Source organism: Carcharhinus amblyrhynchos, chromosome 8 (genome assembly GCF_965287045.1).
Source record: "Carcharhinus amblyrhynchos chromosome 8, sCarAmb.v2.hapA, whole genome shotgun sequence".
NCBI lineage: Eukaryota > Metazoa > Chordata > Chondrichthyes > Carcharhiniformes > Carcharhinidae > Carcharhinus > Carcharhinus amblyrhynchos.
In genome coordinates this window covers 63,859,641-63,884,893 of record NC_137331.1, presented here as the reverse complement: position 1 = coordinate 63,884,893, position 25,253 = coordinate 63,859,641, and the positions used below count along the sequence as shown (strand labels likewise).

General features: G+C 40.9%; 1 protein-coding gene across 5 annotated transcripts in view; it reads right to left on the bottom strand.

The window, feature by feature from the left end:
- Window positions 1-14,783: 14,783 nt before the first annotated feature.
- tox (thymocyte selection-associated high mobility group box) overlaps window positions 14,784-25,253 on the bottom strand; it is a 265,357-nt gene continuing 254,887 nt past the window's right edge. For 3 of the 5 annotated variants that reach the window (XM_080194906.1, XM_080194910.1, XM_080194909.1), the window contains 2 exons: window positions 24,482-24,627; window positions 14,785-15,876 (listed from right to left, as the gene is read on the bottom strand). In XM_080194906.1, the coding sequence (XP_080051032.1) occupies window positions 15,840-15,876; window positions 24,482-24,627 (183 nt within the window). In that variant the 3' untranslated portion in view covers window positions 14,785-15,839. Of the gene's footprint in view, window positions 15,877-24,481; window positions 24,628-25,253 lie in introns of all 5 variants that reach the window. The other 2 variants (XM_080194907.1, XM_080194908.1) reach the window with 2 other exon arrangements.

The following is a 25,253-nucleotide window of genomic DNA, read 5'->3' as shown; positions in this document are numbered from 1 at the left end:
CTGCTGCCTCATAGCACCAGGGTCCTGGGTTTGAATCCCAGCTTGGGTCACTGTCTGTATGGAGTTTGCATGATCTCCCCATGTCTGCATGGGTTTCCTTCGGGTGCTCCAGTTTCCTCCCACAAGTTTGAAAGATGTGCTGGTTAGGTGCATTGGCCATGCTAAATTCTCCTTCAGTGTAACCGAACAGGTGCTGGAGCGTGGTGACTAGGTGATTTTCTCAGTAACTTCATTGCAGTGTTAATGTAAGCCTACTTAAGACACGAATAAAGAAACTTAAAAAAATATTGCCGAGGTTCTTGCTATTTGGAGAGGGACAAAATGTATTCATTTAGCATCATCATGAAAGGCAGAACCTTCATCGATGCTTATTTCATTTAGATGCCTGCTCCACTTTATTGACATGTTCAGTGATCTGTGTGGACTGATGTTTAGCAATTGTACAGTGAGATCCTGTGTAACAGATCTCTTCATCCTATCCCCCAATAAAGTGAAGCAACATAAATAGCTCTGTTGTAAATAGGGCTTCAATAACAGCAGTTTGAGCGTTCAGCAGAGATACCCCGAATGAGCTTAGTACCATGCCCTTCACAACCAGATTGCTTTTCACTCAGTCACTGCTCAAATGGTTAGTGTGGAGCAACACAGCTATCGGGTGAGCTGGCTCCACTATATATTGCCCTGGATTTCTCATACATGCCACAGTGGACTGCAACTATCGTAAGCAGTTAGCCACAATGACAGAAATGCAGGTAGTGACCCCCCTTCACAATCATTACCAAATACTGGAGACTGTTTGCAATGTTCTTTAATGACAATAAACACATTGGTGCTCAAATATGATCTTCGTAATACTGATCAGGCGAGGTTAGAATGTCAATTGTCTGCAGCTTAGGAAGACTGTGAACTAATCCCTGCCCATCAGGTACCTTATTCCTACTCAAGCATGCTTCATATATATAAGCCTCCTCAGTCTACCCAACTAAATCTATCAGTGTAGACAGACTTACACGGAGCCCAATTGCTAACAAATTGAGTGCTAATAGGTGCTTTGAGAAATGCCCATCCATTTCTCGTTCTTAAGTTTCACTTTTAGAAAGAGGCAAGGAACATATATGCAATGACATTTCATTGTGCATCAAGAGTGGCACAATGGTTAGCACTGCTGTCTCACGGTGCCAAAGACCAGAGTTCGATTCCTGGCTCAGGCCACTGTCTGTGAGGAGTTTTCACGTTCTCCCCGTTTCCTCCCACAGTCTGAAAGACCTGCTGGTTAGGTGCATTTGCTATGCTAAATTCTCCCTCAGTGCACCCAAACAGAGTGTGTCAACTAGGCGAATTTCACAGTAACTTCATTGCAATGTTAATGTAAGCCTACTTGTAACACTAATAAATAAACTTAAAAAAATCTCCTTAAATAGCAAGTATGAAGCTAGTAATATTTGCTATGATTATATGTTGGACTGTCTGCATACGATTGAATGATAAGTGCAATTGACTAAGTAATAGAAAAAGGATATTATTCATGTGGTATATTGGGGAGGGCTGCAGTTCTATCCATTCCTCCACTGCTGAGAAAACATTGTTCAAATTTACTCAGATGCCTGAAACTAGAGGACCGTGATGAGTAAACAATGAATTAGTGTTGAGGTATCAGAGGTTTCTAGACGGAGATCAATGTGTCCATCTATATCCCAATTTGTGAATGAATAAACCAATTTACCTCATATAGGTAACTTGTGTTGCAATGTTGGCTTATGAATTTCCCATGTAATGTGACAGCAGTTTGAAGTACCAGTACTCAGGCTGTATGTAGCAGGGGGAATACTAACATGGACCTTGGAAAGAATTTTATCATGTTGCCTCTATCATAACAGGATGAGAGGAAAGTTTTTGTGGCATTCATAATTTGCCTGAACACAATCCCTGCCCACCGGGAGCTAATCCCTGCCCATCAGGTACCTGATTCCTACTCAAGCATGCTTCATATATATAAGCCAGCATTCCCTCCTCAGTCTACCCAACTAAATCTACCAGTGTAGACAAACTTACACGGGACCCAATTGCAAACAAATTGACTGATAATAGGTGCTTTGAGAAACGCCCATCCATTTCTCATTCTTAAGTTTCACTTTTAGAAAGAGGCAAGGAACATATATGCAATGACATCTCATTGTGGCATCAAGACTGGCACAATGGTTAGCACTGCTGTCTCACAGCACCAAAGACCAGAGCCCATGATGATAACAAAATTGAATGGAAGGAGGACACCCCTCTCTGCTAAATACTTAGGCCATTGAGTAAATTACCTTATGGGCTGTCTCTACATACTTCCTGATCATCCACAAACAAAAGCTGTGTAAATGGCACAATGAGTATAATTCCTATTATATCCTCAACATCATCAAAGTAATTGTTCACACATCTCAGTGATTTGTTCTGTTTGAAGCAGTCTGCAGTTGCTGCTGTGATGTTGCTTTGGGATCATCAAATGGTAGCTAAATCAACAATATCAAATTAAACAATGTTACCACATGGATTCAATACTATGACACTAATGCTAATGCTTTCATGATGGGAGTAGCTTTGTAATGCCTGTTAAAACTAATTTAAAAACTTAAAATCTACAGAGCATAAGTCTATTAAAGCTCAGAATGCACAAATACTGTATGTATTAACATAACACCAATGGTAATTTCCAGGTTATGGATATCAGGTAGAATTTTCCCATTACGCCTGCCCCGGGATTCATAGCAGGCAGATCACGAACCATGCAAAGGTCTGTAGACCTTGGGCGGGATATGGGACAAGTGTGGCTGGAAAATCCCAGCCGTTGAGTCTGAGAAATGTAAATATCTCACAGATAATGACCAGAGTCTGGAACTCAAGTGCACTTGGGTTGAAACTGCAGTGTGACATAGGCCAAGATTCTCCGACTTGTCCGCATCTGCAATTCTCTGGTCCTGTTGCTGGGAATGGAGATTTGGTTGAGCACCAAATTCTCTGTTCACATTGGCAGCAGGGGCAGGGGTGAGCAAGATTGGAGAATCTTTGCCATACGTTTGGTTAATGGCATCATTAAAATGTATTCACCACTAATATTGCACAGTACAATTCCTAGCCTAACACTGGGGTAGAACAAAGAGAGTTTTGATTTGAAATAGACTGTGTCATCTCTGAACAGCTTAATGCTGATATTGACGCATTGAAATGGGAAGTGTTCTATTCTTCAACATTAATCTCCCTCACTTTAATGAGCAGGAATAAAGGACAATAAATCTCATTGTGATTAGAATGTTATAGTTCGATTTTCTCACAAGTTACAGTAAACAGGTCAATAATAAGTAACTCATTGAATCATACATTTCCAGGAATTGCTAATGTGAATGATTTTATATAATTTACTGTTAAGTTGGTTTGGATTTTTTAATGTCAATATATAATACAAATTGATTATCTAACAGAAAGAAAAGATTGATTATTAATGGTTTCACATCATTGATTAAGGTTTATGTATTAACTTCTGTAGTGATTATTGTAACTACATTCCATTTACTTATCTTTATGTTACTGGCTGTAATAGTAAGAGGGCTATTTTCAGAATGCTATGCTACCTTTAATCACAATTTGTAGCAATGTTTTCTAGTTTGCATAGAACTTCTGCAAACTGCGGTTTTTTTCTTACATGAGGTGACTAACAGCAATACCATACTGTGTGTAAAACATGTTATTCTTATACCTTCAGACCACCTACATACTTCCTGTGGTTTTTATCAGCACAGCAATCAGCCATGAACTGACATTTCAGTTTTTTAAACTTTGTAAAACTGACAGCAAATAACCGAGAAAAGTAGCAAGTGCAGTTGACAGCATATTTGCTGTTGTCAAACTTGATAAAAGGAGAGTCCCCAGGCTGCCCCTGGAACTGACTATCCAAAAATGGTGCCCAAATGTTTAGTAACAGCTGGCAAGCAACAGGGTGTTAACCTGATTCACGGAAATGGCTGGTAATTCCAGGAATCTTGCCATTTGCAGCTGTTTAAGAATAAACAGCAAGTCAAAGCTAATCTTCGCGTTATTAATCTTTTCTTCCATGACAACCTATCAATACTATAGTTATGCTGACTACAAGACAAATATAGGTTGTCAAGTTATAACTTGACCATTTTATGCACAAACTATTTACATGCATTTGTTACAAAGTTAGAGAACACATACTTTCCCAACCCCCATCTAATATTGAACTGGGAAGGAAAGGCAAGTTTGTCTTTAAAATTGTTTTTCCACAAAATCTGAACCCATCTTAATTTCATAGAATCCCTACTGTGCAGAAGGAGGCAAGTTGGCCCATCGAATCTGCACCAACTCTCCGATAGATTACCTTACCCAAGCCCTTACCTTGTAACCCTACACATTTACCATGGCTAATCCATCTAACCTACACATCTTGGGACACTAAGGGGCAATTTAGCATGAACATGGTGGACTGTGGGAGGAAATCAGAGGACCCGCAGAAAACCTACACAGACCTGGGGAAAACGCACAAATTTCACACAGTCACCCAAAGCCCTAACCGAACCCAGGTCCTTGGAGCTGTGAGGCAGCAGTGTTAACCACAGCACCACCATGCTGCCCTTTGTTCAAGTATATTATTGTATGCCTAATAAAATTCCCCAGGAGCAAACTACAATTGTCATTTTAATTCTTTTAAAGGTTTTTCATTAACTCAGCACTAAATCAATTTATTATGTTTATGGTTTATCAATGCAATCAACATTGAAGGTCTTAAGTTGTCCAGGCTGAGGATTTCAAACATTTTTAGTCTGGATATTACTATTGTGATATTGGAATTATTTTGCCATTATGTTATCATTGTATTTTCTCTTGGTTTTCAGCTATGGCCAGACCATGCCCCTCTTGTAGCAGGAAGATGGGAATATAGCTCTTTGCCAGTACTGCCTTCAACTTCAGCTTTGGGAGGTGTTTGGAAAGAGACTAATTTCTCTCCGATCGGCTTGAATACAGTAAGCTTTTGACTCTAATTCAACAACAATTTGTATTAGTATGTTGGCTTTAAACAACCCCAGAAGCTTCATAGCAACATATTCAAGCAACATTTGACATCGAGCCACATACAGGATATTAGGAGAGATAAATACATCTTTGGTCAGAGAGATATGTTTTAGGAAGTGTTTTAAAGTAGAAGAGAGAAGTAGACAGACAGATGTGCTTAGGGAGGAAATCACAGATCTTAGGGGTCAGGCAGTTCCAGGCACTGTCGCCACTGGTAGTGATGAAAATTGGGACGTGGAAGAGGCCAGAATTAGAGGAGCACAAGTTTTTTGCTTTTTTCATTTGTAAATGGGAGATGAGAATTGCCGGCAAGGCCAACATTTACTGACCAATGCAATCAAGATTCTTTTTAATCCTGAATTTCTTGTTTTCCAGCAGTGCAGAGCTTCAATACTTATTACTATGATGGAATGCAAAGACCTATTTGACTGTGACACTATTGGGAATCTACCTTTAACATATCATATGAGGCTAGATGACTTGACGCCTCCTGCATTCTGTGCTCCATGTGATGAAGCAGGAAGTAATCGATAAGTTGGATCGGATGATAAAAGTGGTGTCATAGCCCACTTAGACAAAGCCATAGAATGGATTTCAGCAATGGTGGCTGCAGTAAAGAAAGATGGCATAGTCAGGATTTGCATTGATTCAGTTCATCTGAACAAGGCATTGTTCAGACTGCATCACCCTATGAAGATGGTTGAACAGGTTATATCTGGCATGCCCAGTGCCAAGGTTTTCAGCATTTTGGATGCGAAGTGCGGGAAATGGCAAATCCCATTGGATGAACTCACTGCACTCATGTCTCCGATCCAACTTTTAGACCCGTTCCGCGGTGCCCCATACGCACTCTGCCTCCAAAAATCAGCGAGTCTGAATTGTGCTGCATGAGCCTGTGGGTGGGACTTAATGCACCTGAAATCCTGCAGCTCCAATCAGCGCCTCCAACTGCGCACATACAGAAAAAAAAATGATGGACTGCTGCTCTCCTGTCACATCCCTCCCAGGCTGGATAATGGCTCCCTCAGCCCCCACAGACATTGCCTGACTCCCAACTCTGTCCCACCCCCCCAAGATTACTGACCCCCTTATCCCCCTACCCCCCTGGTTGTGGGCCTCTCCCCTGCTTCACCCCACTGATCTCAAACAGAGTGGCACTGGAACCCCCTTCCACCCCTTCCCTACCAATCTCAAGCAGAGTGGTGCGGACACACCTTTCCCACTCCACGATCTCAAGCAGAGAGCCGTCAGACCCACTTTGCTTCTCCCCTCACCGATCTCAAGCAGAGAGCCATCAGATGCTTGGCACTTACTAACCCTCACTGATAGATTGTCCGAATCGGATTTATATGTAGCATGTCTGTTTTGCGCTGATTCTGTTGGGCGAATGTGGTACAGGAACAAGTCCTGGTAAAGTTGGGTGTGTGAAGTTTATTTATTAGTGTCACAAGTAGGTTTACATTAACACTGCAATGGAGTTACTGTGAAAATCCCCTTGTTACCACATTCTGGCGCCTGTTCGGGTACACATAGAAATGCATTTAAATTGCCATTGCGACCATTTCAGGTGTAGTCCCAATCGCAGCCATTTTCAGCCCATTATGCCCAAATCAAGAGAGAACTCCTTCCCTAATCTTGACTTATCAGAAATTTTATGACTTCATAGATGGTCCTCCCAAAAGTGTTGAAAAGCTTCTTCGCACTGTGTCTGCATGACTGCAGTGCATGATGCTCAAATCACAGCACTACAACATCAGTGTTGTCTTTGCACACAATAAGAAGTTGCACTTTGCTGATGCTATTTCCAGAACCTTGCTACCTGACCAGGCAGATCATGAGGGGGACATTGCCATCATGACCATGCAGGGACTTTCATCCTGTCAAATTAGGGAACTTAAGGATGCCTGATAGGTGGATCTCAATGCAGGCAGCACCATGATGGCATTATGAAAAGCTGTCTCGAATCCTCAGAGGAGCTTCCCCACAAGCTCTGCACATTCTTCTCCATGGGAGAGGAACTAACTGTACAAGATGAGCTGATATCACGTGGTCAGTGATTTGTAATCCCTACCTCTTTGTAGAGATACCAAAACCAGCAACTCCACCAAGGGCACCAGGCGTTACAACAATCTGAGTCCCTATCTGCTTCAAGAAGACAACATGATCCCAGTACTAAAGAAAAGCCAGGCATCATGCCTTAATGACTATCGGCCAGTGGCTCTGACATCTATCATTATGAAATGCTTCAGAAGGTGGCATGAATCAATTCCAGCCTCCTGGACAGCCTGGATCCTCTATATTTAACCTACCACCGCAACAGGTCCACAGCAGATGCCATGTCCCTGACCCTATACTCAACCCTGGAACACCTAGATAACAAAGATACCTATGTCAGACTCCTATTTATTGACTATGGCTCAGCCTTCAACATTATTATTACTACGGAACTCATCTCCAAATTTTGTGGCCTGGGCCTCGGCTCCTCCCTCTGTGACTGGATCCTGAAGTTCTTAACCTATAGACTACAATCAGTAAGGATAGGCAAGAACACTTCCCCCACAATCAGCCTCAACACCGGTGCCCCACAAGGCTGTGTTCTCAGCCCCCTAATTTCTCCCTATACTCCTATGACTGTGGCCAAATTCCTTTCCAACTCGATTTGCAAGTTTGCTGATGACACCACCGCTGTGGGTCAAATCTCCATCAATGATGAGACAGAGTACAAGAAAGAGCTAGGGAATATGGTGAACTGGTGCATTGAAAATAATCTCTCTCTCAATGTCAACAAAACGTAGGAGATTGTCATCGACTTCAGGAAGCGTAGTGAAGAACATGCCCCTGTCTAGAAGTAGAAATGGTTGAAAGCTTCAAGTTTTTAGATGTCCACATCACTAGCAACTTGTTTTGTTCCCCCCATGCCAACACTATAGTTAAGAAAACCCACCAACACCTCTACTTTCTCAGGAGACTAAGGAAATTTGGCATATCAGCTACGACTCTCAAAACTTTTACAGATGAACCATTCTGGTTGTGTCACAGCTTGGTGTGGCTTCTGCTTTGCCCAAAACTGCAAAGAACTACAAAATGTTGTGAATGTAGCCCAATCCATCACACAAACCAGCCTCCCATCCATTGACTCTGTCCACACTTCCCGCTTGCCTCAGCAAAGCAGCCAGCATAATTAAGGACCCAACACACACAGACATTTTCTCTTCCACCTTCTTCTGACGAGAAAAAGATACAAAAATTTGAGGTCACATACCAACTGACCCAAGAACAGTTTCTTCCCTGCTACCATCAGACTTTTGAATAGACCTACCTTACATTAAGTTGATCTTTCTCTACACCCTGGCCATGACTCTTTTGTTTCTTTCTTTATGAACGGTATGCTTTGTCTGTATAGTGCACAAGAAACAAAACTTTTCACTGTGTACTAATACATGTGACAATAATAAATCAAATCAAATCAAATCAGGCTGGTAGATGAAGGAATCCCTATACTGGTGCTCAGTGTATGTGGACCAGAGGTGGAGGAGTTATTATCAGCAACTTGACACTGATGGAGCTGGAGACAATGGAAATCACTGGGTCATTGCAAGACACTTATTGCTGAGGGCAAGACAGATATAGAAGATGTAGAGAGTTTGCAAAAGATTGCCTGTGTCCAATATTCCCCAGATTTTGTATGGCATCAGACTTATGTGAGGCCAACAACACTGTTGAAAATTTTTCTCTAAGGGGAGGATGAAGGTATTGGTATTAGAACCAACAGTGGCACTTTAATATTTTGTCTCTATCAAATCCAACATCAGATGAAGAACAGACGAATGGTCTACCCTCCCTGGAAAGCTCCCAGGATGTAACTCCATCTGTAGAAACTCCATCTTGCACACCCTCCACCAGCAGAGTCGATGGGCTTTGCTGCACATGTTGAAGTAGTGGCATTATCTGGTGAGAACTTCACAGGCACATAAGAGGAGGTAATGGAGGCCATAACAGCTGTGATTAGTTCCCCTCGGAGGAGTGAAGATAAACCCACCTTATGCAGCATATGTGTGAGGAGATGTCAGAGTTTCTGGAGGATCAAACAATGGAGGAATCCATCCACGAGATGAATGGCTCCATACCTCTGGTGTTTGCTCACATGGCACCCTCTACTGAGACAGTAGAGAGCCTGATGGAAGAGCATATGGTTTATATCATTCTCAACATGCAAAGGTTGTGAGGGGACATCCATGAGGTCAGTGAAGTGACGGATGATGAAGTTGAGCCAGATGCGCATCTCTCCATAACTAGGAGATCAACCACTCTTGGTAACCAGAGGAGTTTCTGTGAGGTCTCACGGGCAATGAAAGGTCAGGCTTCAGCAAATAGGATTTCATCTCAAGGCGTTTGGATCACTGACACTACATCCTCTTTCCCTTTCTTGGTCACACAAATGCTGCTCAAATTAATCAGTTGTCCCTGCAGCACTGACGCAGGCAGATCAAGAAGCGTTGCCCCAGTAGGGGTCAAATAACCTGAGGACAAAGCTCATGGTCATCCATTGAGGCACAGAAGGAAGAAAGGAGCAGCCTGCCCCCATATCAACTGGAATGAAGGAGAGATTTCAATAAGCATGTACCAGCACTAGGGGTTCACTGGGTGATATCAATTTTCAATTTACATTTGAATTAATTGAAGAGAATGTTGTTGAACTGTGAAGTGAAATGATTTGTGCATTTACTTCCATTTAGCGTTTGATATTCTAGAGATGTTTAAACTATTGATGGCATTTTGTATAAAGCCTTAGGCACTTGAGAGCATCTATTTTAATGATGGTCATTACACATTGCTGTCATGGGAACACACAGATGATAAGGGTCTCCTGTAACAGGTGAGTAACATAAGTCTCTGGGAGAGACTGTGTTGGCTCATCATCCCCTTTGACTTGTGTTTCAATAAGATGTCAGCTGATAAGAGAGTCACATATCTCCTTCCCATTAGCGTCAGTCTCCTGTGGTAGCTTCCAGGAAACTTGCACACCTACACGGATTGCTTACTACACAGCCTGAACGTTGAGTGAGTGAAAGCCCTTCATGTTCATAAAGGCACCTGACTTCTATAAGGGAGCCTTTATGGCCATGTGAGCAAAGTGAATGACTCACTACACCTGAGGGAAACACAGCCTTTGCTCCAAAGTTGACTGCTCTACCTGGTCTAATCTGCTGTGAACTCGATGTATTGACTAGCCTGATGGTGACCTCTTACAAACAGTGATGGGCTTCAGAAAGAGGTAACATAGATCTCTTGATCTGAAATGCCCCACCACAAACCACTAACTTAAATTCTACAGAGATTCTCAAAATGTCCCAGCACATTCAAAGTTTGGAGATAGATTGATGCAGGGCCCAGCTGTGTATGTGCCAGGGATGTCACAAATTACAGCTGATTCCCTATTCAGAGCCACAGTGGATCAAGCTGTTCGCCGGGACTTCATAATTGTTTATGAGGTGAAAACATTTTCATCATTTGTTTTGAATTATTTGCCAGAAAGCTGAAAGATATTTGAAGAATACAAGAGGAAGATGTGGAATATGCCGGGAAGGTTGGTCCGAATATAGTTTGCTGACCAATTTGTCTGAAAATATCATCAATAACACAGACACTAACTTAGTGGACAATCTGGTCTTCAACCACTGCCTGGTCTTTTCCAACTTAATGTGGGATGAGATGCTCTGCAGACTGCATTGAGACCACCTGGGAGTTACAAAGTGCAAAGCAGGTATACCTCAATTAGCCTGATAGCCTGGTGTTACACAGGCGATCCAAGATTCTCTTTCCTCCTGCCTCACCTACAAGATTAATAGCTACCCACAGTGCCCTGGTACTCTTTTGTTTCCCTGATAGACTGGCAGAAATTGGGCCTTGGCCGTTTTGATTTCCCAGGCTCGTTGCTGTCGATTATGACTCAAGGTGGAAGCAGCCAGATCCCAGACCGCTACAACTGAGACTGTGATCAAGACACTGCAGACCATGTTTGATGTGGACAAATTTCCAGGCAAAATCAGCTTAGACAACGGGCCACAAGGTGTCAATGATCACTTTAGAAGATTTACCATTGATAATGGGACAGCCTATGTTACTGGTTCTTTTCTCGATCCACAAGCTGGCGGAGAGGCTCAAAGAGCAGTGAGAACTTTTAGAACCTTAATGATCAAGAATTCTGACTGGAACACAGCCTTACTGCACTACACAACTCCACATTTAGCTAATGGCTTCTCACCCAGAGAACTGCTGTTGGGCTGAATGTCTGAAGGTACAAATTCGCCCAGTGACAAAGAACCCCATATGTCAGCTGACTACAAAGGGTGCAAGTCCAGGCATAGGGCTAAGGTTCTAGTCCTCTTAACACCAGGCCAGAGAGTTTGGATTCAAGATTGTAAATCTGAAGGATAGAACATCCATGCTGTCTATTCATGATCATATTTCTCATTTTTCGATGCTTTTCTATCCTCTTCCTTAGTGGGGATTCCATTAGTTTAGCTGCCACTGTTGTCAAACTGACTGATCTAAAAATCTCTGGGCATGTTCTGTCCCCTTCTTAAATATACAATCTGCACACCAGCCAGTTAGTACTCCAGCTACAGTGCATTCCCCCCATCACCCCAGTCTTCACCACCATCATCTCCATTAAGAGGCATGCACTTGCTTTAATCATTGCATGCTGGCTTTAGATAGCCTAGGAAGTTATAATTTTGGGATGTCAGCTAATGGTGCAGTCAAGAAACAGTGCAATTAAATCTGTGTATCTGCACCATTATAATGAACAGGCAACAATGTGCTGCCTGTGTTTCCACCAACAAGCAACAATAACTATTGCAATCCAATGCCTGTACACAGGGGGCGGGGGGAGGCTATCAAAGTTAACTCCTTTTAACTTTCAGTGATGTCTATCATCCAATAGGAAAAGGGATTGAAATTCTTATATGTACTTTGCTTTAGATCTCAACAGTTTAAACTGAAGTTCCAATTTATTTCAAAAATTTACATTTGGATTTAGGAAATTATGTTGCAGGAACTGAAGAACTGCAGAACCAGTGCAATTTCGCCCAATCGCTATCACTCGAATCAGCATCTTTGGCAGAAAGCTCTTATAACAAAGTTGTGTTTTGGTTAGAAAGAAATGGTGTTTACAAAAGTATTCTGGGACTCACTATTGTATACACAGAACATCCTATATTCAATTGATACTATTGAAATACAATCACACTCCAGCATTTTCCATCAGGGATTAAAACAATTGCACTGGTGCACAATTCCTCTCATATGAAGCAGTAGCTAAAGATCGGGGTCAAAACCTTGTAATTAATGTGAAACATGAGTAGGTTTCAATAAAGCCTTGTTACCACAGTCTTCCACCCTTGTTATTTAAGTATTGTGGTTCATTCAGCAAAGCACTGAAGGCCATTTGTACTCACAAAGAGCATTGAAACTAATGTTTGAGGTCATCAACAACCATTTTAGTAAATGTGAGAAAAGCAAGAAAGATTGTTCAAGTTAAAGACAAGTGCATGAACCTAAACTGCAGCTTAATTAATCTGTTCTCACTTGGAGCATCATTTCAAAACTGCTGGTCAGGGGGATCTGGGAGCAGGTATTTTATGCAGAAGGATGCTTGGTGGTAAAATGATAGAATTCTCCTCCAGTGGTATCATAAATAGGAAGTGAAAAGTGTCATTCGAGAGACAATGGGCTGTGACATGATGTTACTGGACAGGAAGCTGTGTAACTGCATGGAAACATTTTACATAAAGTGTCCGTTCCACGTCTGCATCCTGCAAGCAGGTTTTTAAACTTCTGAAAAGTGACCAAATAAATCAGTTTTGTACAATAAAATACTTCACTGTTATATGTGTCTCATTCTTTTCCATAACCTTCATTTTTTTTTGTTTGTAGTTCAATGATTATGGAACAAATGCTTGAAAACATCGATATCAGCACTTTATGATAAGTCTCAGCTTTTGAGTATTAACAAATATACACACCTGGGAAAAAAGTGCAGTTCTTCAAGTTGTTTGTGTTGTTTGTAAATTTGAAAATCCAAATTATTTTGTTGGAAAAAGTAAAGGGGTTTAAATCGGTTTGATCACAGAATTGGGCACAGAGATTGCAATACATGCTTAAAGTGATGCAGGCAGCACATTAGCTTCATACTGTCTGATAGCTTAACTGATAGTGGGGTGCAGCCCAGCATTGAATACACTGCTGAATGGCTGCATGACTCAGCAGGTTTGCTAGGCTCTTGTGAGGGTAGTAGCACCGCTTGAAACTAACTTGCACGACTTAAAGGCAGATTGTATCTTTTAAAAATGAGATGTGTTCTGGCTCAAGTATGGCTGGAACCCCTTGGAGAAAGATGAAAAGCCTTGTGGAAATGAGGGAAATGGCATAACAAACCAGAGGGCACGCCCTGAGGAATTTGAGTGCCTTGGTATATGAGATTGACATGAGGGAAGAGATCCTCTTTCCACCTTTGTCCAGGAGGCCCTCTGGACAAGTGTTGTGATGGAAGTGGATACTTCTTGCAATGTGGAGCTAATAACCCTCGTCACCCAGCAGCCACTCTCTGCATTGATGTGATGACCGAAAGGTTGCCGAATTGGCACAGGATAATCAAGTCATGGCTACTGCTAGAATAGTGGGTGCTCTCAAAGGAGACCACAATTACAGTCCCAGTACTGGTAGCAAGCGGTGGCCTTGAAGTAGCAACCATTGTCTTTTGCACCCTACAGGATTTTCTATACTCCTTCCAACATCTGCGACTTCCATAAACTCAACAACAGCCAGGAGAAACCACAGAATTCTATAAATTCCTACAGTGCAGAAGGAGGCCATTTGACCCATCAAGTCTGCACTGATTCTCCAAAAGGGTATCTATCCCCGTAACTCTGCACATTTATCATCCACCTAACCTACACATCCCTGGTTATTAAGAGGCAATTTACCATGGCCAATCCACCAAACCTGCACATTTTGGACTGTGGGAGGAAATCAGAGCACCTGGACAAAACCCATGCAGACCCGAAGAGAAAAGGCGAACTCCACACAGACAATCGCTCAAGGCTGGATTCAAACTTGGGGGTCATTTATATATATCACAAACAGTAGAGGTCCCAGTACAAATCCCTGTGGAACACCATTAGTCATGGACTTCCAGCCAAAAAAAATCCTTCCATCACTATTCTCTAACTCCTCAGGCAAACCAATTCTGAATCCAAGATTGCGCAGTTGAAGTGATGTAGGCAGCCGATTAACTGCATGCTATCTGGTAGTTTAACTAATTGTGATGATTCGGTGTTGGACACGGCCTGAGGTCTCAACATGCCTGCTATGTTTCCAGCACATGCGCATAACAGGCGAAGCTTTCCCATCCTGCCCACCATGGGAGGTGTAGCGGGCGGGACATAACCATGCAAAGGTCTGTTAATCTCAGGCAGGATTTTCCACTCTTGGGGTGAGCGTGGCTGGCAAACCCTGCATAAATTCCCCCAACGATATAGTACGGACTTCATTTTTCTTTTATGGCACCAAAACTGTTGTTGTTATGGAGCCAAATCATGGAGCAAAAGCCAACTAATACTTGCAATAAGCAGTGAATATATTTGCAGAGGAGCAATGTGTAAATAAATACTGGAAACCTTTGATATTTTTCTGCAAAGAAGAAATCCAAATTTGGGTTTCTTTTTTATTATTACTGAAGAAACTAAATCAAAATAGTAAGCATAATCACACAATTTTGAGACTGGTTGTGCCAGTAAAGTTAAATGGCACCCGAAATATTTTTCAATGCTTACAAAATTACTTACAAACACCTCTATTTATTATTTCATAAATAGGCGCAACAGTTTCCATTAAAAAAGATTAAATATAGACATACAGTATGAAGAAACAATTATATATAGCCATATGTCAAGGTTATAACTTAGCCATCTCCAATCAGTTGCTGCATCTAATAAACACCAGAGAAGCATTTGGCAGTTTTTTTTTACACAAAAGTATAGAATGACATTATTACTAACCATAACACCATAGAAGATACAAAAACATCTATGTAGTACAAAATAAATGTGTTTTGTTTTTTTTCAACACTTAAAAACTGTTCATGCTATTCTATGAGACAATTTGGGATTGCTTAATAAAACTGTTGGAAGCAATTTTGCAAATATATAACTATGAAACCATTTTCTTACAAATTAAGCAAAAAATACTAATCTTGCCAATCTGGTCCCATTTAAATGATATAATCTCACTGGACAGAGCCAGTATAAAGTTATGTTTTAGCTAGGAAAACCTTTTCTCATTTTATACTCTAAGAGAGTGCAACACAGACCCTATTTACAAACTTGCTATGAGTGCTATATCCATCAGTAAATGTTTTCACTGGTTAACTATCAACAACTGATGGAAAATCTAGGATTATATCCCTAGAATGACATAAAATTGCTAAGGCAGTTCACTACAGCAGCACTCCACAGCAAAACCAACAGTAAGCAAAATGATCCAGGTTTCCTTCTGAAATGAAGAGGGACGTCAGTCCAATAATAATCTTCGATGGAAAGAAGCAAAAATAATGTCTCATAAATTGGGCAATCCCACAAGCTTAAGTGCAAGCTTAAAGATCTAAGTGCTTAGGGACTTGTTCTTTAAAAGGACACAGAACTGCCTTGATGCAATCCATGTTTGAAGACTTCCCTGCAGTCATCATAGGATAGGAGATCATATCCTCAGGTGAGATAGAGTGCTTTATCCCTCTGCAAACTGCTATAGGAAAAAAAGATAACCGTTAGTTTTTGTAAGAAATAAATGGAGGCATAACATTAAAACTTAACTTGAATGGCAGAGCAGGCTTGAGGAGCCTTCTCTTGCTCCTAACTTGTATGCTTGTATATTCTATGATATAATGTACCTACCAGGTGTGATGTTCTTTATTCATTTGTGGGTCATGGGCATCAGTGGCTGGCCAGCATTTATTGCCCACCCTTAATTGCCCTTTGAGGTATAAGAGCCTGAAGTGGTCAAACATCCCACCAGCTCATGGCAATTCCTGGCTTGGTACCAACCAAAATGAAGAAGTCTCATCTGGGAAGGCACCAATTATATTGTAAAACTTCATTGAGAACATGCAGTGGTGGTTGAACATTGGAGTGGGGTCGCCATCAACCAAACGACTCTTGTAATCAACCCTTCAAGTACTATCAGCTTCACATGAGGCAGAATTGTGGATCGTGTGCTGGATTTATGAGCCATTTCAGAACTCATTGAACTGGAGTGGAAGCAAGTCATTCTCGATCCATAGGGACTGCCTAAGAAGGAGAAGGTTCCTAAAACACTCACCATTGCTTATTCGGGATCCTCTACTCTGGTCTGAGACCACATTGGTCAAAGTAACATGGATCCTGATTGGCTGCAACTTTGTTTTTCATTTAACTTTTCTAATGACTTTTGTACTGATGGTGATTCCATCTACCTCCAACTTACCTCCTTGATCTGTAGTTCACCTGAATTAAAGCACCACAAGTAATGCAGCACTCATTTAATTCTGTACTGGAATTTCAACTGAAATTACAGGCTAAAAGTCTAAAATGCGCTTGAACCCACACCTCCTATATCAAAGGTGCTATCAACTGAGTCAATTTGCATGTAGAACATGTCAACAGGCTGGGAACTCTGCCAAGAATAACTCACTTCCTGACTTCCCAGAGACTGTTCAACATCTACAAAGCAAAAGTCAGGAATGTGATAGAACTCTCTCCATTTGCCTAGATGAGTACAACTCCAGCAACACTCAAAAAGCTCAACACACTCCAGAACAAAGCAAGCAGCTTGATTAGCACCCAATCCACCATTCCCTTCACCAGTGATGCACAGTGGCAGCAGTGTGTACCATCTCTAAGATGCAGTGCAGGAACTCACCATGCCTCATTTGTCCTTCAAACCTGTAACTTCTACCACCTAGAAAGACAAGGGCAGCAGATGGTGGGAACATCACCATCTGGAAGTTCCCCTCAAAGCCACTCACCATCCTGACTTGGAACTATACTGCTGTTCCTTCACTGTCACTAGATCAAAATCCTGAAACTTCTTCAGTAACAGCACTATGGGTGTTCTTACATCACATGGATTGCAGTGGTTCAAGAAGGCAACACACTAGCATCTTCTCAAGGGAAGTTAGGGATGAGCAATAAATGCCACCCTAGCCAGTGATGTCCACATCCCATGAATGAATTTGGGAAAAAAAGATAAGAGTAAAAATAAAATCCCTCTGGCCCATGCCATTCTTTAGATGAATACCTCATACTTAAATCATCTTAATCTTCTGTATGATTGATTATAAACACAGAACCATCCTTGGTTGCTTTCTTAGAGTAGAAAACTTTCAGGAAATCCCAATAGTACGGATGCTATTAATATGCAGACTTGAACATGTTTGATTTAAGGTCAACAGTCATTTTTTTTTATTTGAGCTTACTTAGGGGTGGGGGGTGGGGGGGGGGGGTAGATTTCACCTCTATGTTGCTGTGATAAGGATATGGCTTTAGGTGGATTAGGCTGAACTACCGACAGTTCCAATGGTTAACAGATTACATCAAGACTGTCCTAGTCATGTGCTTCCTAAGCCTAACAGTAACTGTACAATACAAAAAACAATATAAATAGACAATGAATCTACCCAGCGATGACTGGCTGTTTGGAATCTGAGAATAGTTATAGTATAGGAGGATTTATGTCCATGTCAACTTTCTGCAAGAGGAACTCAGCTAATCCCAATCCTCCCATCCGTTCCCTATAACCCCAATTTGTTTTTCTGCTCCAGCTGCTTATGCAATTGATTTAAACTTCTCCCAACATACTTTCAGGCAATGTGTTCCAGTTCCTAACTGTTCATAGACTTAACCATAGAATCCTTCCAATGCAGAAGGAGGCCATTCAGCCCATCAAATCTGCACCAATTTACTCATTGCATAAAAAAAGATTTTTCTCATCTCTCTGTTTGTTCTTTTGCCAGCCACCTTAAATCTCTTTTCTCTGGATCTTGACCATCCCGCCAACCAAGTTTGTTTTTATCTACCCAGTCCAGACTCCTCATGATTTTGAATACCTCTATCAAATCTCCTTTGAATCCTTTCTTTTCTAAGGAAAACATTGCCAACTTCTCAAATCTATCCACATTCCTGAAAGTCCTTCATCCTTGCACCATGCCCATAAATTTTTTTTTTGTATCTGCTCTAAAGTTTTCACATCCTCTTCGAAGTGTGATGCCCACTTTGACCCAATACTTCAGTTGAGGCCAAACCTGTATTTTATTAAAGTTCATCATAATTTCCTTGCTTTTGTTCTCTATAGCTTGGTTTATCCCTTTTACTGTCTATGATTTGTGCACATAGACCCCCATGAACTCTGTGTTCCTGTATCCCCTTTAGAATTGTATCCATTATTTTATATCATTTCCCCTCTTTCTTCCTACCAAATGTATCACTTCACACATTTCTGCATTAAATTTTATCTGCTGCATGTCTGCCAATTCCTCCAGCCCATCTATGTTCTCTTGAAGTCTATCACTTCCCTCCTGAGAGTTCACTATACCCCCATGTTTAATGTCATTTAGGAAAAACAGTTACTTGTTATGGGGAGAGGGCGGGAAAGTGGAACTGAGCCACTTCAGATCAGCCATGATCTTATTGAATGGCAGGGCAGGCTCGAAGGGCTAGATGGCCTACTCCTGCTCCTATTTCTTATGTTCTTATGTTCTTATGAACATTGGACTTCTGACATGGCAATAAAACAGCAATCGTAAGCATTTGCTAGAGACAAGCAAGACTATTTCTGAATCTTCACCGTTATTGACATTTCTTACTGCAATTTCATCGTGCAGTGTCCTCTTCAAAGCATAGAATCACAGAAAGGATCCAGCACAGAAGGAGGCCATTCAGCTCATCGTGTCCATGCCGACACAAAGACATCCAGGTGCTCTTTCTAACCCCATCTTTCTACACACGGCCCGTAGTCCTGCAGCACTTCAGGGACAGATCCAGCTACTTTTTAAATTTGTTCAGGGTCTCTGCCTGTGCCACCAACTCAGATAGCAAATTGCAGATACCCAACACTCTCTGGGTGAAAAAACTTTTCCTCATGTCCCCTCTAATCCTTCTGCCACTTAGTTTGAATCTATGACCCCTGGATTTTAACTCTGCCAAAGGAAACAAGTTTCTCCTGTCTAATCTATTTCTACCCCTCTCAATTTTGTATATCCCAATTATGCAATCCCTCAACCTTCTCTGTTCCAAGAAAATCCCAGTCTCTCCTCATAGCTACAATTCACAAACCCTGGCAACATTCTATTAAATCCTCTTTGCAGTCTCTCCAGAGCAATTACACCCTTACTGTAATGTGCTGACCAGAACTGCATATAATACTTCAGTTGTTGCTTCACCACTATCTTAAACAGTTTCATCATAATGGGTGGGATTTTACAGCCTCAAGTGGGCGAGACCAGAAGGCTAATGGAGATTTCCGTTGGATCCTCGCCCGTGCTGATTCCACGGTGGGCAAAGTTTTAGAGTTCCGGCCTATATCCCTAACTTTATATTCTATACCTCTGTTAATGAAGAACAGCATTCCATATGCCTTCTTTACAAGGTCATCTACATGTATTGCTACCTTTAAGGACCTGTCGACTCGCACATCATTTATTTACTGTTACTGTTTGACATCCCCAAATGCATTACCTCACATTAGAGTTGAATTCCATCTGCCACATTCTTGCCCACTCCACCAACCCATCTGTATCATAGATCTCTTGGGGTAGAAATGTGCCTGCTCCCAAGCAGGTCTGCAATCTGAGTTGTTGCTTCATCTGGATAATGGACAATGAAGTCCTGTGGCTTCTGAACAATATCCTATTCAGTGCTTCTTTTGGACATAGCAAAGTGTTTCTGCCTATCATTACTAAAACTGAATGCTCATAATGTTAAAGTTAGAAGAATTTAAATGGCTACCGTATCAAGCTATTAATGTATCAAATTGTGTAATTACGTAACATAACGCCTTTGGTACATTTGTAATCTAGTGTACATTATAACAAAAAGCAAGTTGCCAGTTGAATTGTAATCAAATATCCTCTGTAACAAGATCCTTGGTTTCTGACAATTGACTAGTTCTGCTGATTTACTAATGTTTGCCTGTGAATGCTTTGAGTTGAAAGTTTCACAAACAGTTTGCCATCAAGGATAGTAAAGGGATATTTAAAATGCAGCAACTGGATTAGTCAGGTTATTAGGAAGATTGGTTCCTAGGGTCAAATGACCTTTTCTAATCCTTGACTTTTCTTGTATTGTATAATTGTTGTATTGTTTCTGCCTTTTATGTCTTGTCTTAACTGCTGTTTAACCTGAAGACTTGGTTCAGAATTTTACTGTCCTGCCTGCCATGGGAATCAGAGCGGGTGAGGTGCAGACCATGGAAAGATCTGTTGACCTCGGGCGGGATTTTACAGTTTCAGGACGAGCGAAGCTGTAAAATCTCACCCATGAAGTTGACTTTTCAGGTTCTCTTTATCTGAATTCTAATGAATGAACATGACTTCCTAGGAAAGTTACAGCTGATGAATACAGTCCAGTTAAGAAAATGTTATACAGTCCCACAATTTCATCAGTGCCGAACAAATTGCGGAGAAGAAGAACACAAAACACAACAAAAAGCCTTTTTCTTTGAGAACAGAATTAAACACAATTGAACATTCTTCCACAGTTTGGGTGTTAGGAGCAGTCAAGCGTCCAGTCTTAGGGCATTGCAGAAGAATGGCATATTAACTTTGATATCACTGCCATTCCCTAATATAGCAATCCTTGAGTAGGCCATGGTAGTTGCACAAGTTTGACTTTGAGATGTTAGCTGGAATTTTCTGATTTCACCTGCAGCTGGGAATCTCCTGTCTCACTGCGGTGATTGGGTTTTGACTGAATGCCAAATTTTTCATTCTCGCTGGCTGTGGTGGCGGGGCTTCCGAAATCAGAGAATCCCACCCATTATCTTGTTTGTATTGACATCAAGATGTCTTTTGTATTCCATTATATTAAAGCTATATTCTTTATCTCGGAACACAATATTTGAATCTTGTTGCTGTAATCTACTGATGACGGCTCATTTGAACTCACTGATTTGAGAACTATTTGTACAAGTTCTCAGGAACAAGACACACTTTTGTTAACACTGGACATCACAGTTAGTTTTCTGGAACTTTCAGATGACCAAACACATTGGCAATGGTACCCAGGTGTATAAAGCCATACATAGCATATTCAATTTCAGTCTAGGATCCAGATTCGTGGAGCTGAAGCAACAGAAGGCTCTCTTCTTTCATATGTAATACAGAATTTAACCTATCATAGGACTACCTCCTTGAGCTCCCAATGAAAGTTCTATGTAAATATTTGTTGATCCCTAAAAGCAATCTTTCAATATCCTGGAATTTCCTTCTTCACATCTCTGGCCTTTGCCTTGCCTTCCACTGACGTCCTCCATCTACTCTTAGTCCAGCCCCAGCATTATAGAATATCCCATTTCGGATTGTTATATCTTTAAACAGAATATTCTATTCCATCAAAAACCAGGGAGCTGAAATTCCGTGGGATTTTGGCGGCAGTCAGACTGCCACAGATGACTGGTGGGATCCTCATGGAATTCAAACTCCCAAGTATCTATCAAGCGTTCTTTTGAAAAAGCAGGACAAAGCAACATCATTTTTTTGTCGCTGTGAGCGTGTTTCACATCTCCAGTCTCAAGGGGAATATTTTTAATCTTGGGTGTCTTCACAATTAGTTAAGGCTAAATCTATGGACTCTTGTCCTTTTTCACATTCTGTTTAGTAAACTGTACATTATTTGTACCTCTCATCATTTTGAAGATTTGGATCATATTTATTTCAATGTTCTTTTCTCCAGTTCAGAGATGTTCAGCTTTGTATGTTTATGGGGCTGTAACTCATTTTATTCATTCTTCTCTGACTCGTCTCCAATGTACAAATGTTTATTTCAGTAAAGGATGTCCAATATTCTATAAAGAGTGTTTTCCTGATAATGTGCTTGGCCATAAAAAGTCACCTAGGTTCAGCATACAAAGGAAGACTAGGCAAGGAGCAGTGTACATTACAAAGAGAAGCTCTCCATTGTGTGTTGTGTCCAGATGATCTTTACTTGCCAAGCATAATTACTGGCCTGTACAAAGTTAAAATGTCTAGGCTATGATGATTTCCAGTGGTAGATGTGGTGAGCTATTGGCAGCCAGCAGGATCTTCTGGTCCCACCAAAGGCTACAGGCCTTTGCATGCCTTGCCTGCCCCTCTTTCAGGGCATCCACCCCAGGGAGTTGACTTTGATGGGGCCAGAAAGTTCTCCTGGTGGGAAGGGCTGGAAAATCCTGCACCTTGTCTCAATTTATAGTGCAGAGCTCCCAACAGTTGTCCAATTATTATGATAGCTGTACATTGAATGAAAAAATTCAATGATTGATCAATACACACCTTAGCTCTTAAATTGTGTAGATGCTTCTTATTCCAATATGCATGATTGTTACATTTATTTACATTGAAAATCAGCCACCCCGTATTAGCACTTCTGCTTTTCTCTTTCTGAACCAGTTCATGCTTTCTTTACACAGATACAAGGTTGGGCAAAAGTTGGGAACATCCACAAACTTAATATTAGCACTACTGGGAACACAATATAATTATTAATGAGGCAGACTGTACTGCCTATCTCTGCTCATCCTTCAAAAATGAGCCTCCAGTCCCTCCATTGTTCTCTCCAATTGGTTCTTAAACGATTCTGAAGTTTGCATTTCCATCTGTTCTGTCTAGTAGATTGTTCCATCTAAGATCATTGTGTAGAGGAAGGTCTTCCAACTAATCCTAAATTGCATTTTGCTAGGTTCAACTTGTGAACCTCAATATTCTGTTCTCACAGTTTGATTTTTCCTTTTCCTAAAATTTATGTGCCTCTGTAAGGTCAGCAAGGCTGTTAAACATTAATAAAACCTAAGGGGAGAATTTGGATCTTGTTGGACCTGTTTCAAGGAGAGGGAGCATGACAAATGTTAATTTTGGGCACCAATATCCTGCACCTGAATTCAGTGAAAAATAAATTTTGGTGTTGTGTAAATCAGGCTGTTGATAGGTTTGTTGCCCATTTTATATCATTGCCCAAGACAAATTTTATCCCTCCTCCTCCAAAAAAGAGATTGCTTCATTTTTCTCAGTTGGCTAGACTATCTGTAAAATGAAGAATATACTGAATGAGGAAACAATGTATACGATATATCACAAATATAAATGTTTATCTGAGTGTGCACTATAGGCGTGCATGATTACTTCTGTTGTTTTGGGACTGAATGTGGATGTGCCATGAATAACCACAGGAAGTCACGATTCACCACCAGCCTTCCACATGCTTGTGTCTACCTATGTGCGGGTATTGTATAAATAGATTCAAGACCAAGTCATCTACAGATAATTGGACTAGGGTGTGGAAAGATAATTCAGTACACATTTTATACTCAGGTGCTTATAATTTCAGCTGTCGTAGCTTAGGTAAAAAGATGGATGGATACCCCAGATAATTAATCTAACCAGGGTTTTCATTTATCTCCAGATGGAACCAAGGCAGCCAATCAAGAGAAACTCCAATTAAATTCCCAGCAATACATTTTGTCCTTGTTTTCATACTGTAGTTCCATGATAAATTTCTGTGTCTGGATTTATAATGGAAGCTTGTAATGCTGACAAGAGGGTGTAATTACAGGATGTTAAGCATGGGCAGTTTCCATTAAAAGTATGAACAACTGAAGTTGACAGGGAGTGTAAGCAAATGTAACATGCACATACTCATACTAGGGTTGCCAACTCTGGTTAGACATCGCTCAGCAGGTTTCATCACATGACTTCTCATGGTCAATTGCCCTGCCCAATCCAACAGCCAGTTTCCCTTCTCCAATATATTGGCAACAAACAAACATGCTCAAATAAAATGCCTCTGTGATTTTTAAGCTGCTTCCCTGGAGTTAATACTTAAGTCCTGGAAAGTTCAAGAAATTCCTGCAGAGTGGGCAACCCTAGCATAAACATCGCTTTACAATGATATTCGGTTGTATCAATCACTATTCACCTAATTGTTTCAGAAATTATTAAAACTTGTTTTGCAACTATATTCCAAGATATAGAAAGATCAAAACATAACTTTTCCCACATTTTGCTGAGATCTAATGCAACCAGGAACAACAACAAAAAAACTAAGCATGTAACAATAACCCCTTGACCGCCATCTAAAATGTGAAGCTGTGGTTCTGGCTTTATGTGTAACTGCTGACCACTAACCCATTATTGCAGTAGTCATTCCAGTCCACACTCTGTGGTGGGAGATTTCGGCAAACTGAACGAACACAGTCCATTGTTGGAGTAGCAACAGGTGCAGCTGTAGATGTTGAGTTGATTATGTTCTGAAACTCAGATTGTAAGAACCCCTGAAGCAGAAAATAACAAGGATTTTCAAGGTTGTCAATCATGAAACAATGAAAAGAATGAGATCAAAAGTGAATTCACTGAGATTTTTTTTATCCTAAAGCTTCATGTTGACAAATAATCATTCTGATTGGGGTGGGGGGGGGGACGGGGTGGAAGGGGAGAAGAGAAACAAAAAGATCAATTTTGCATTTTAACCAACAATATATTTTACAACACCAGGAGGACATGTGGATTATTGAATGAATGCTGATCTTTGAAGCTTCAAATGCTTGCTATTTACACCCTGTAATTACTTTTTAAGGGCCGTTAATGTTAGATGTTATCCCAGCAAAAGCATATTGGTTTACTATATTTGCTATTCTGTACAATTCCATTGTCCCTAGCCACTGAGAAAATATTTGACATAATCCAAAAGCAATTCATTCATTTTAGTCAAGGCAAATATTTAAAAATTCCAACTTAGTCCTGAAAGCAGGAAAATGTAACAAAACAGGTGGCTGTTATGAATACAACAGTTATGCCGAATAAACCAACTAGCAGCTCACGCTGGGATGATAGTTATTTTTTTTCTGTTAAATTGCGGCCTTTCAGAATCCACACACCAACGACATCACATATGTAGCTT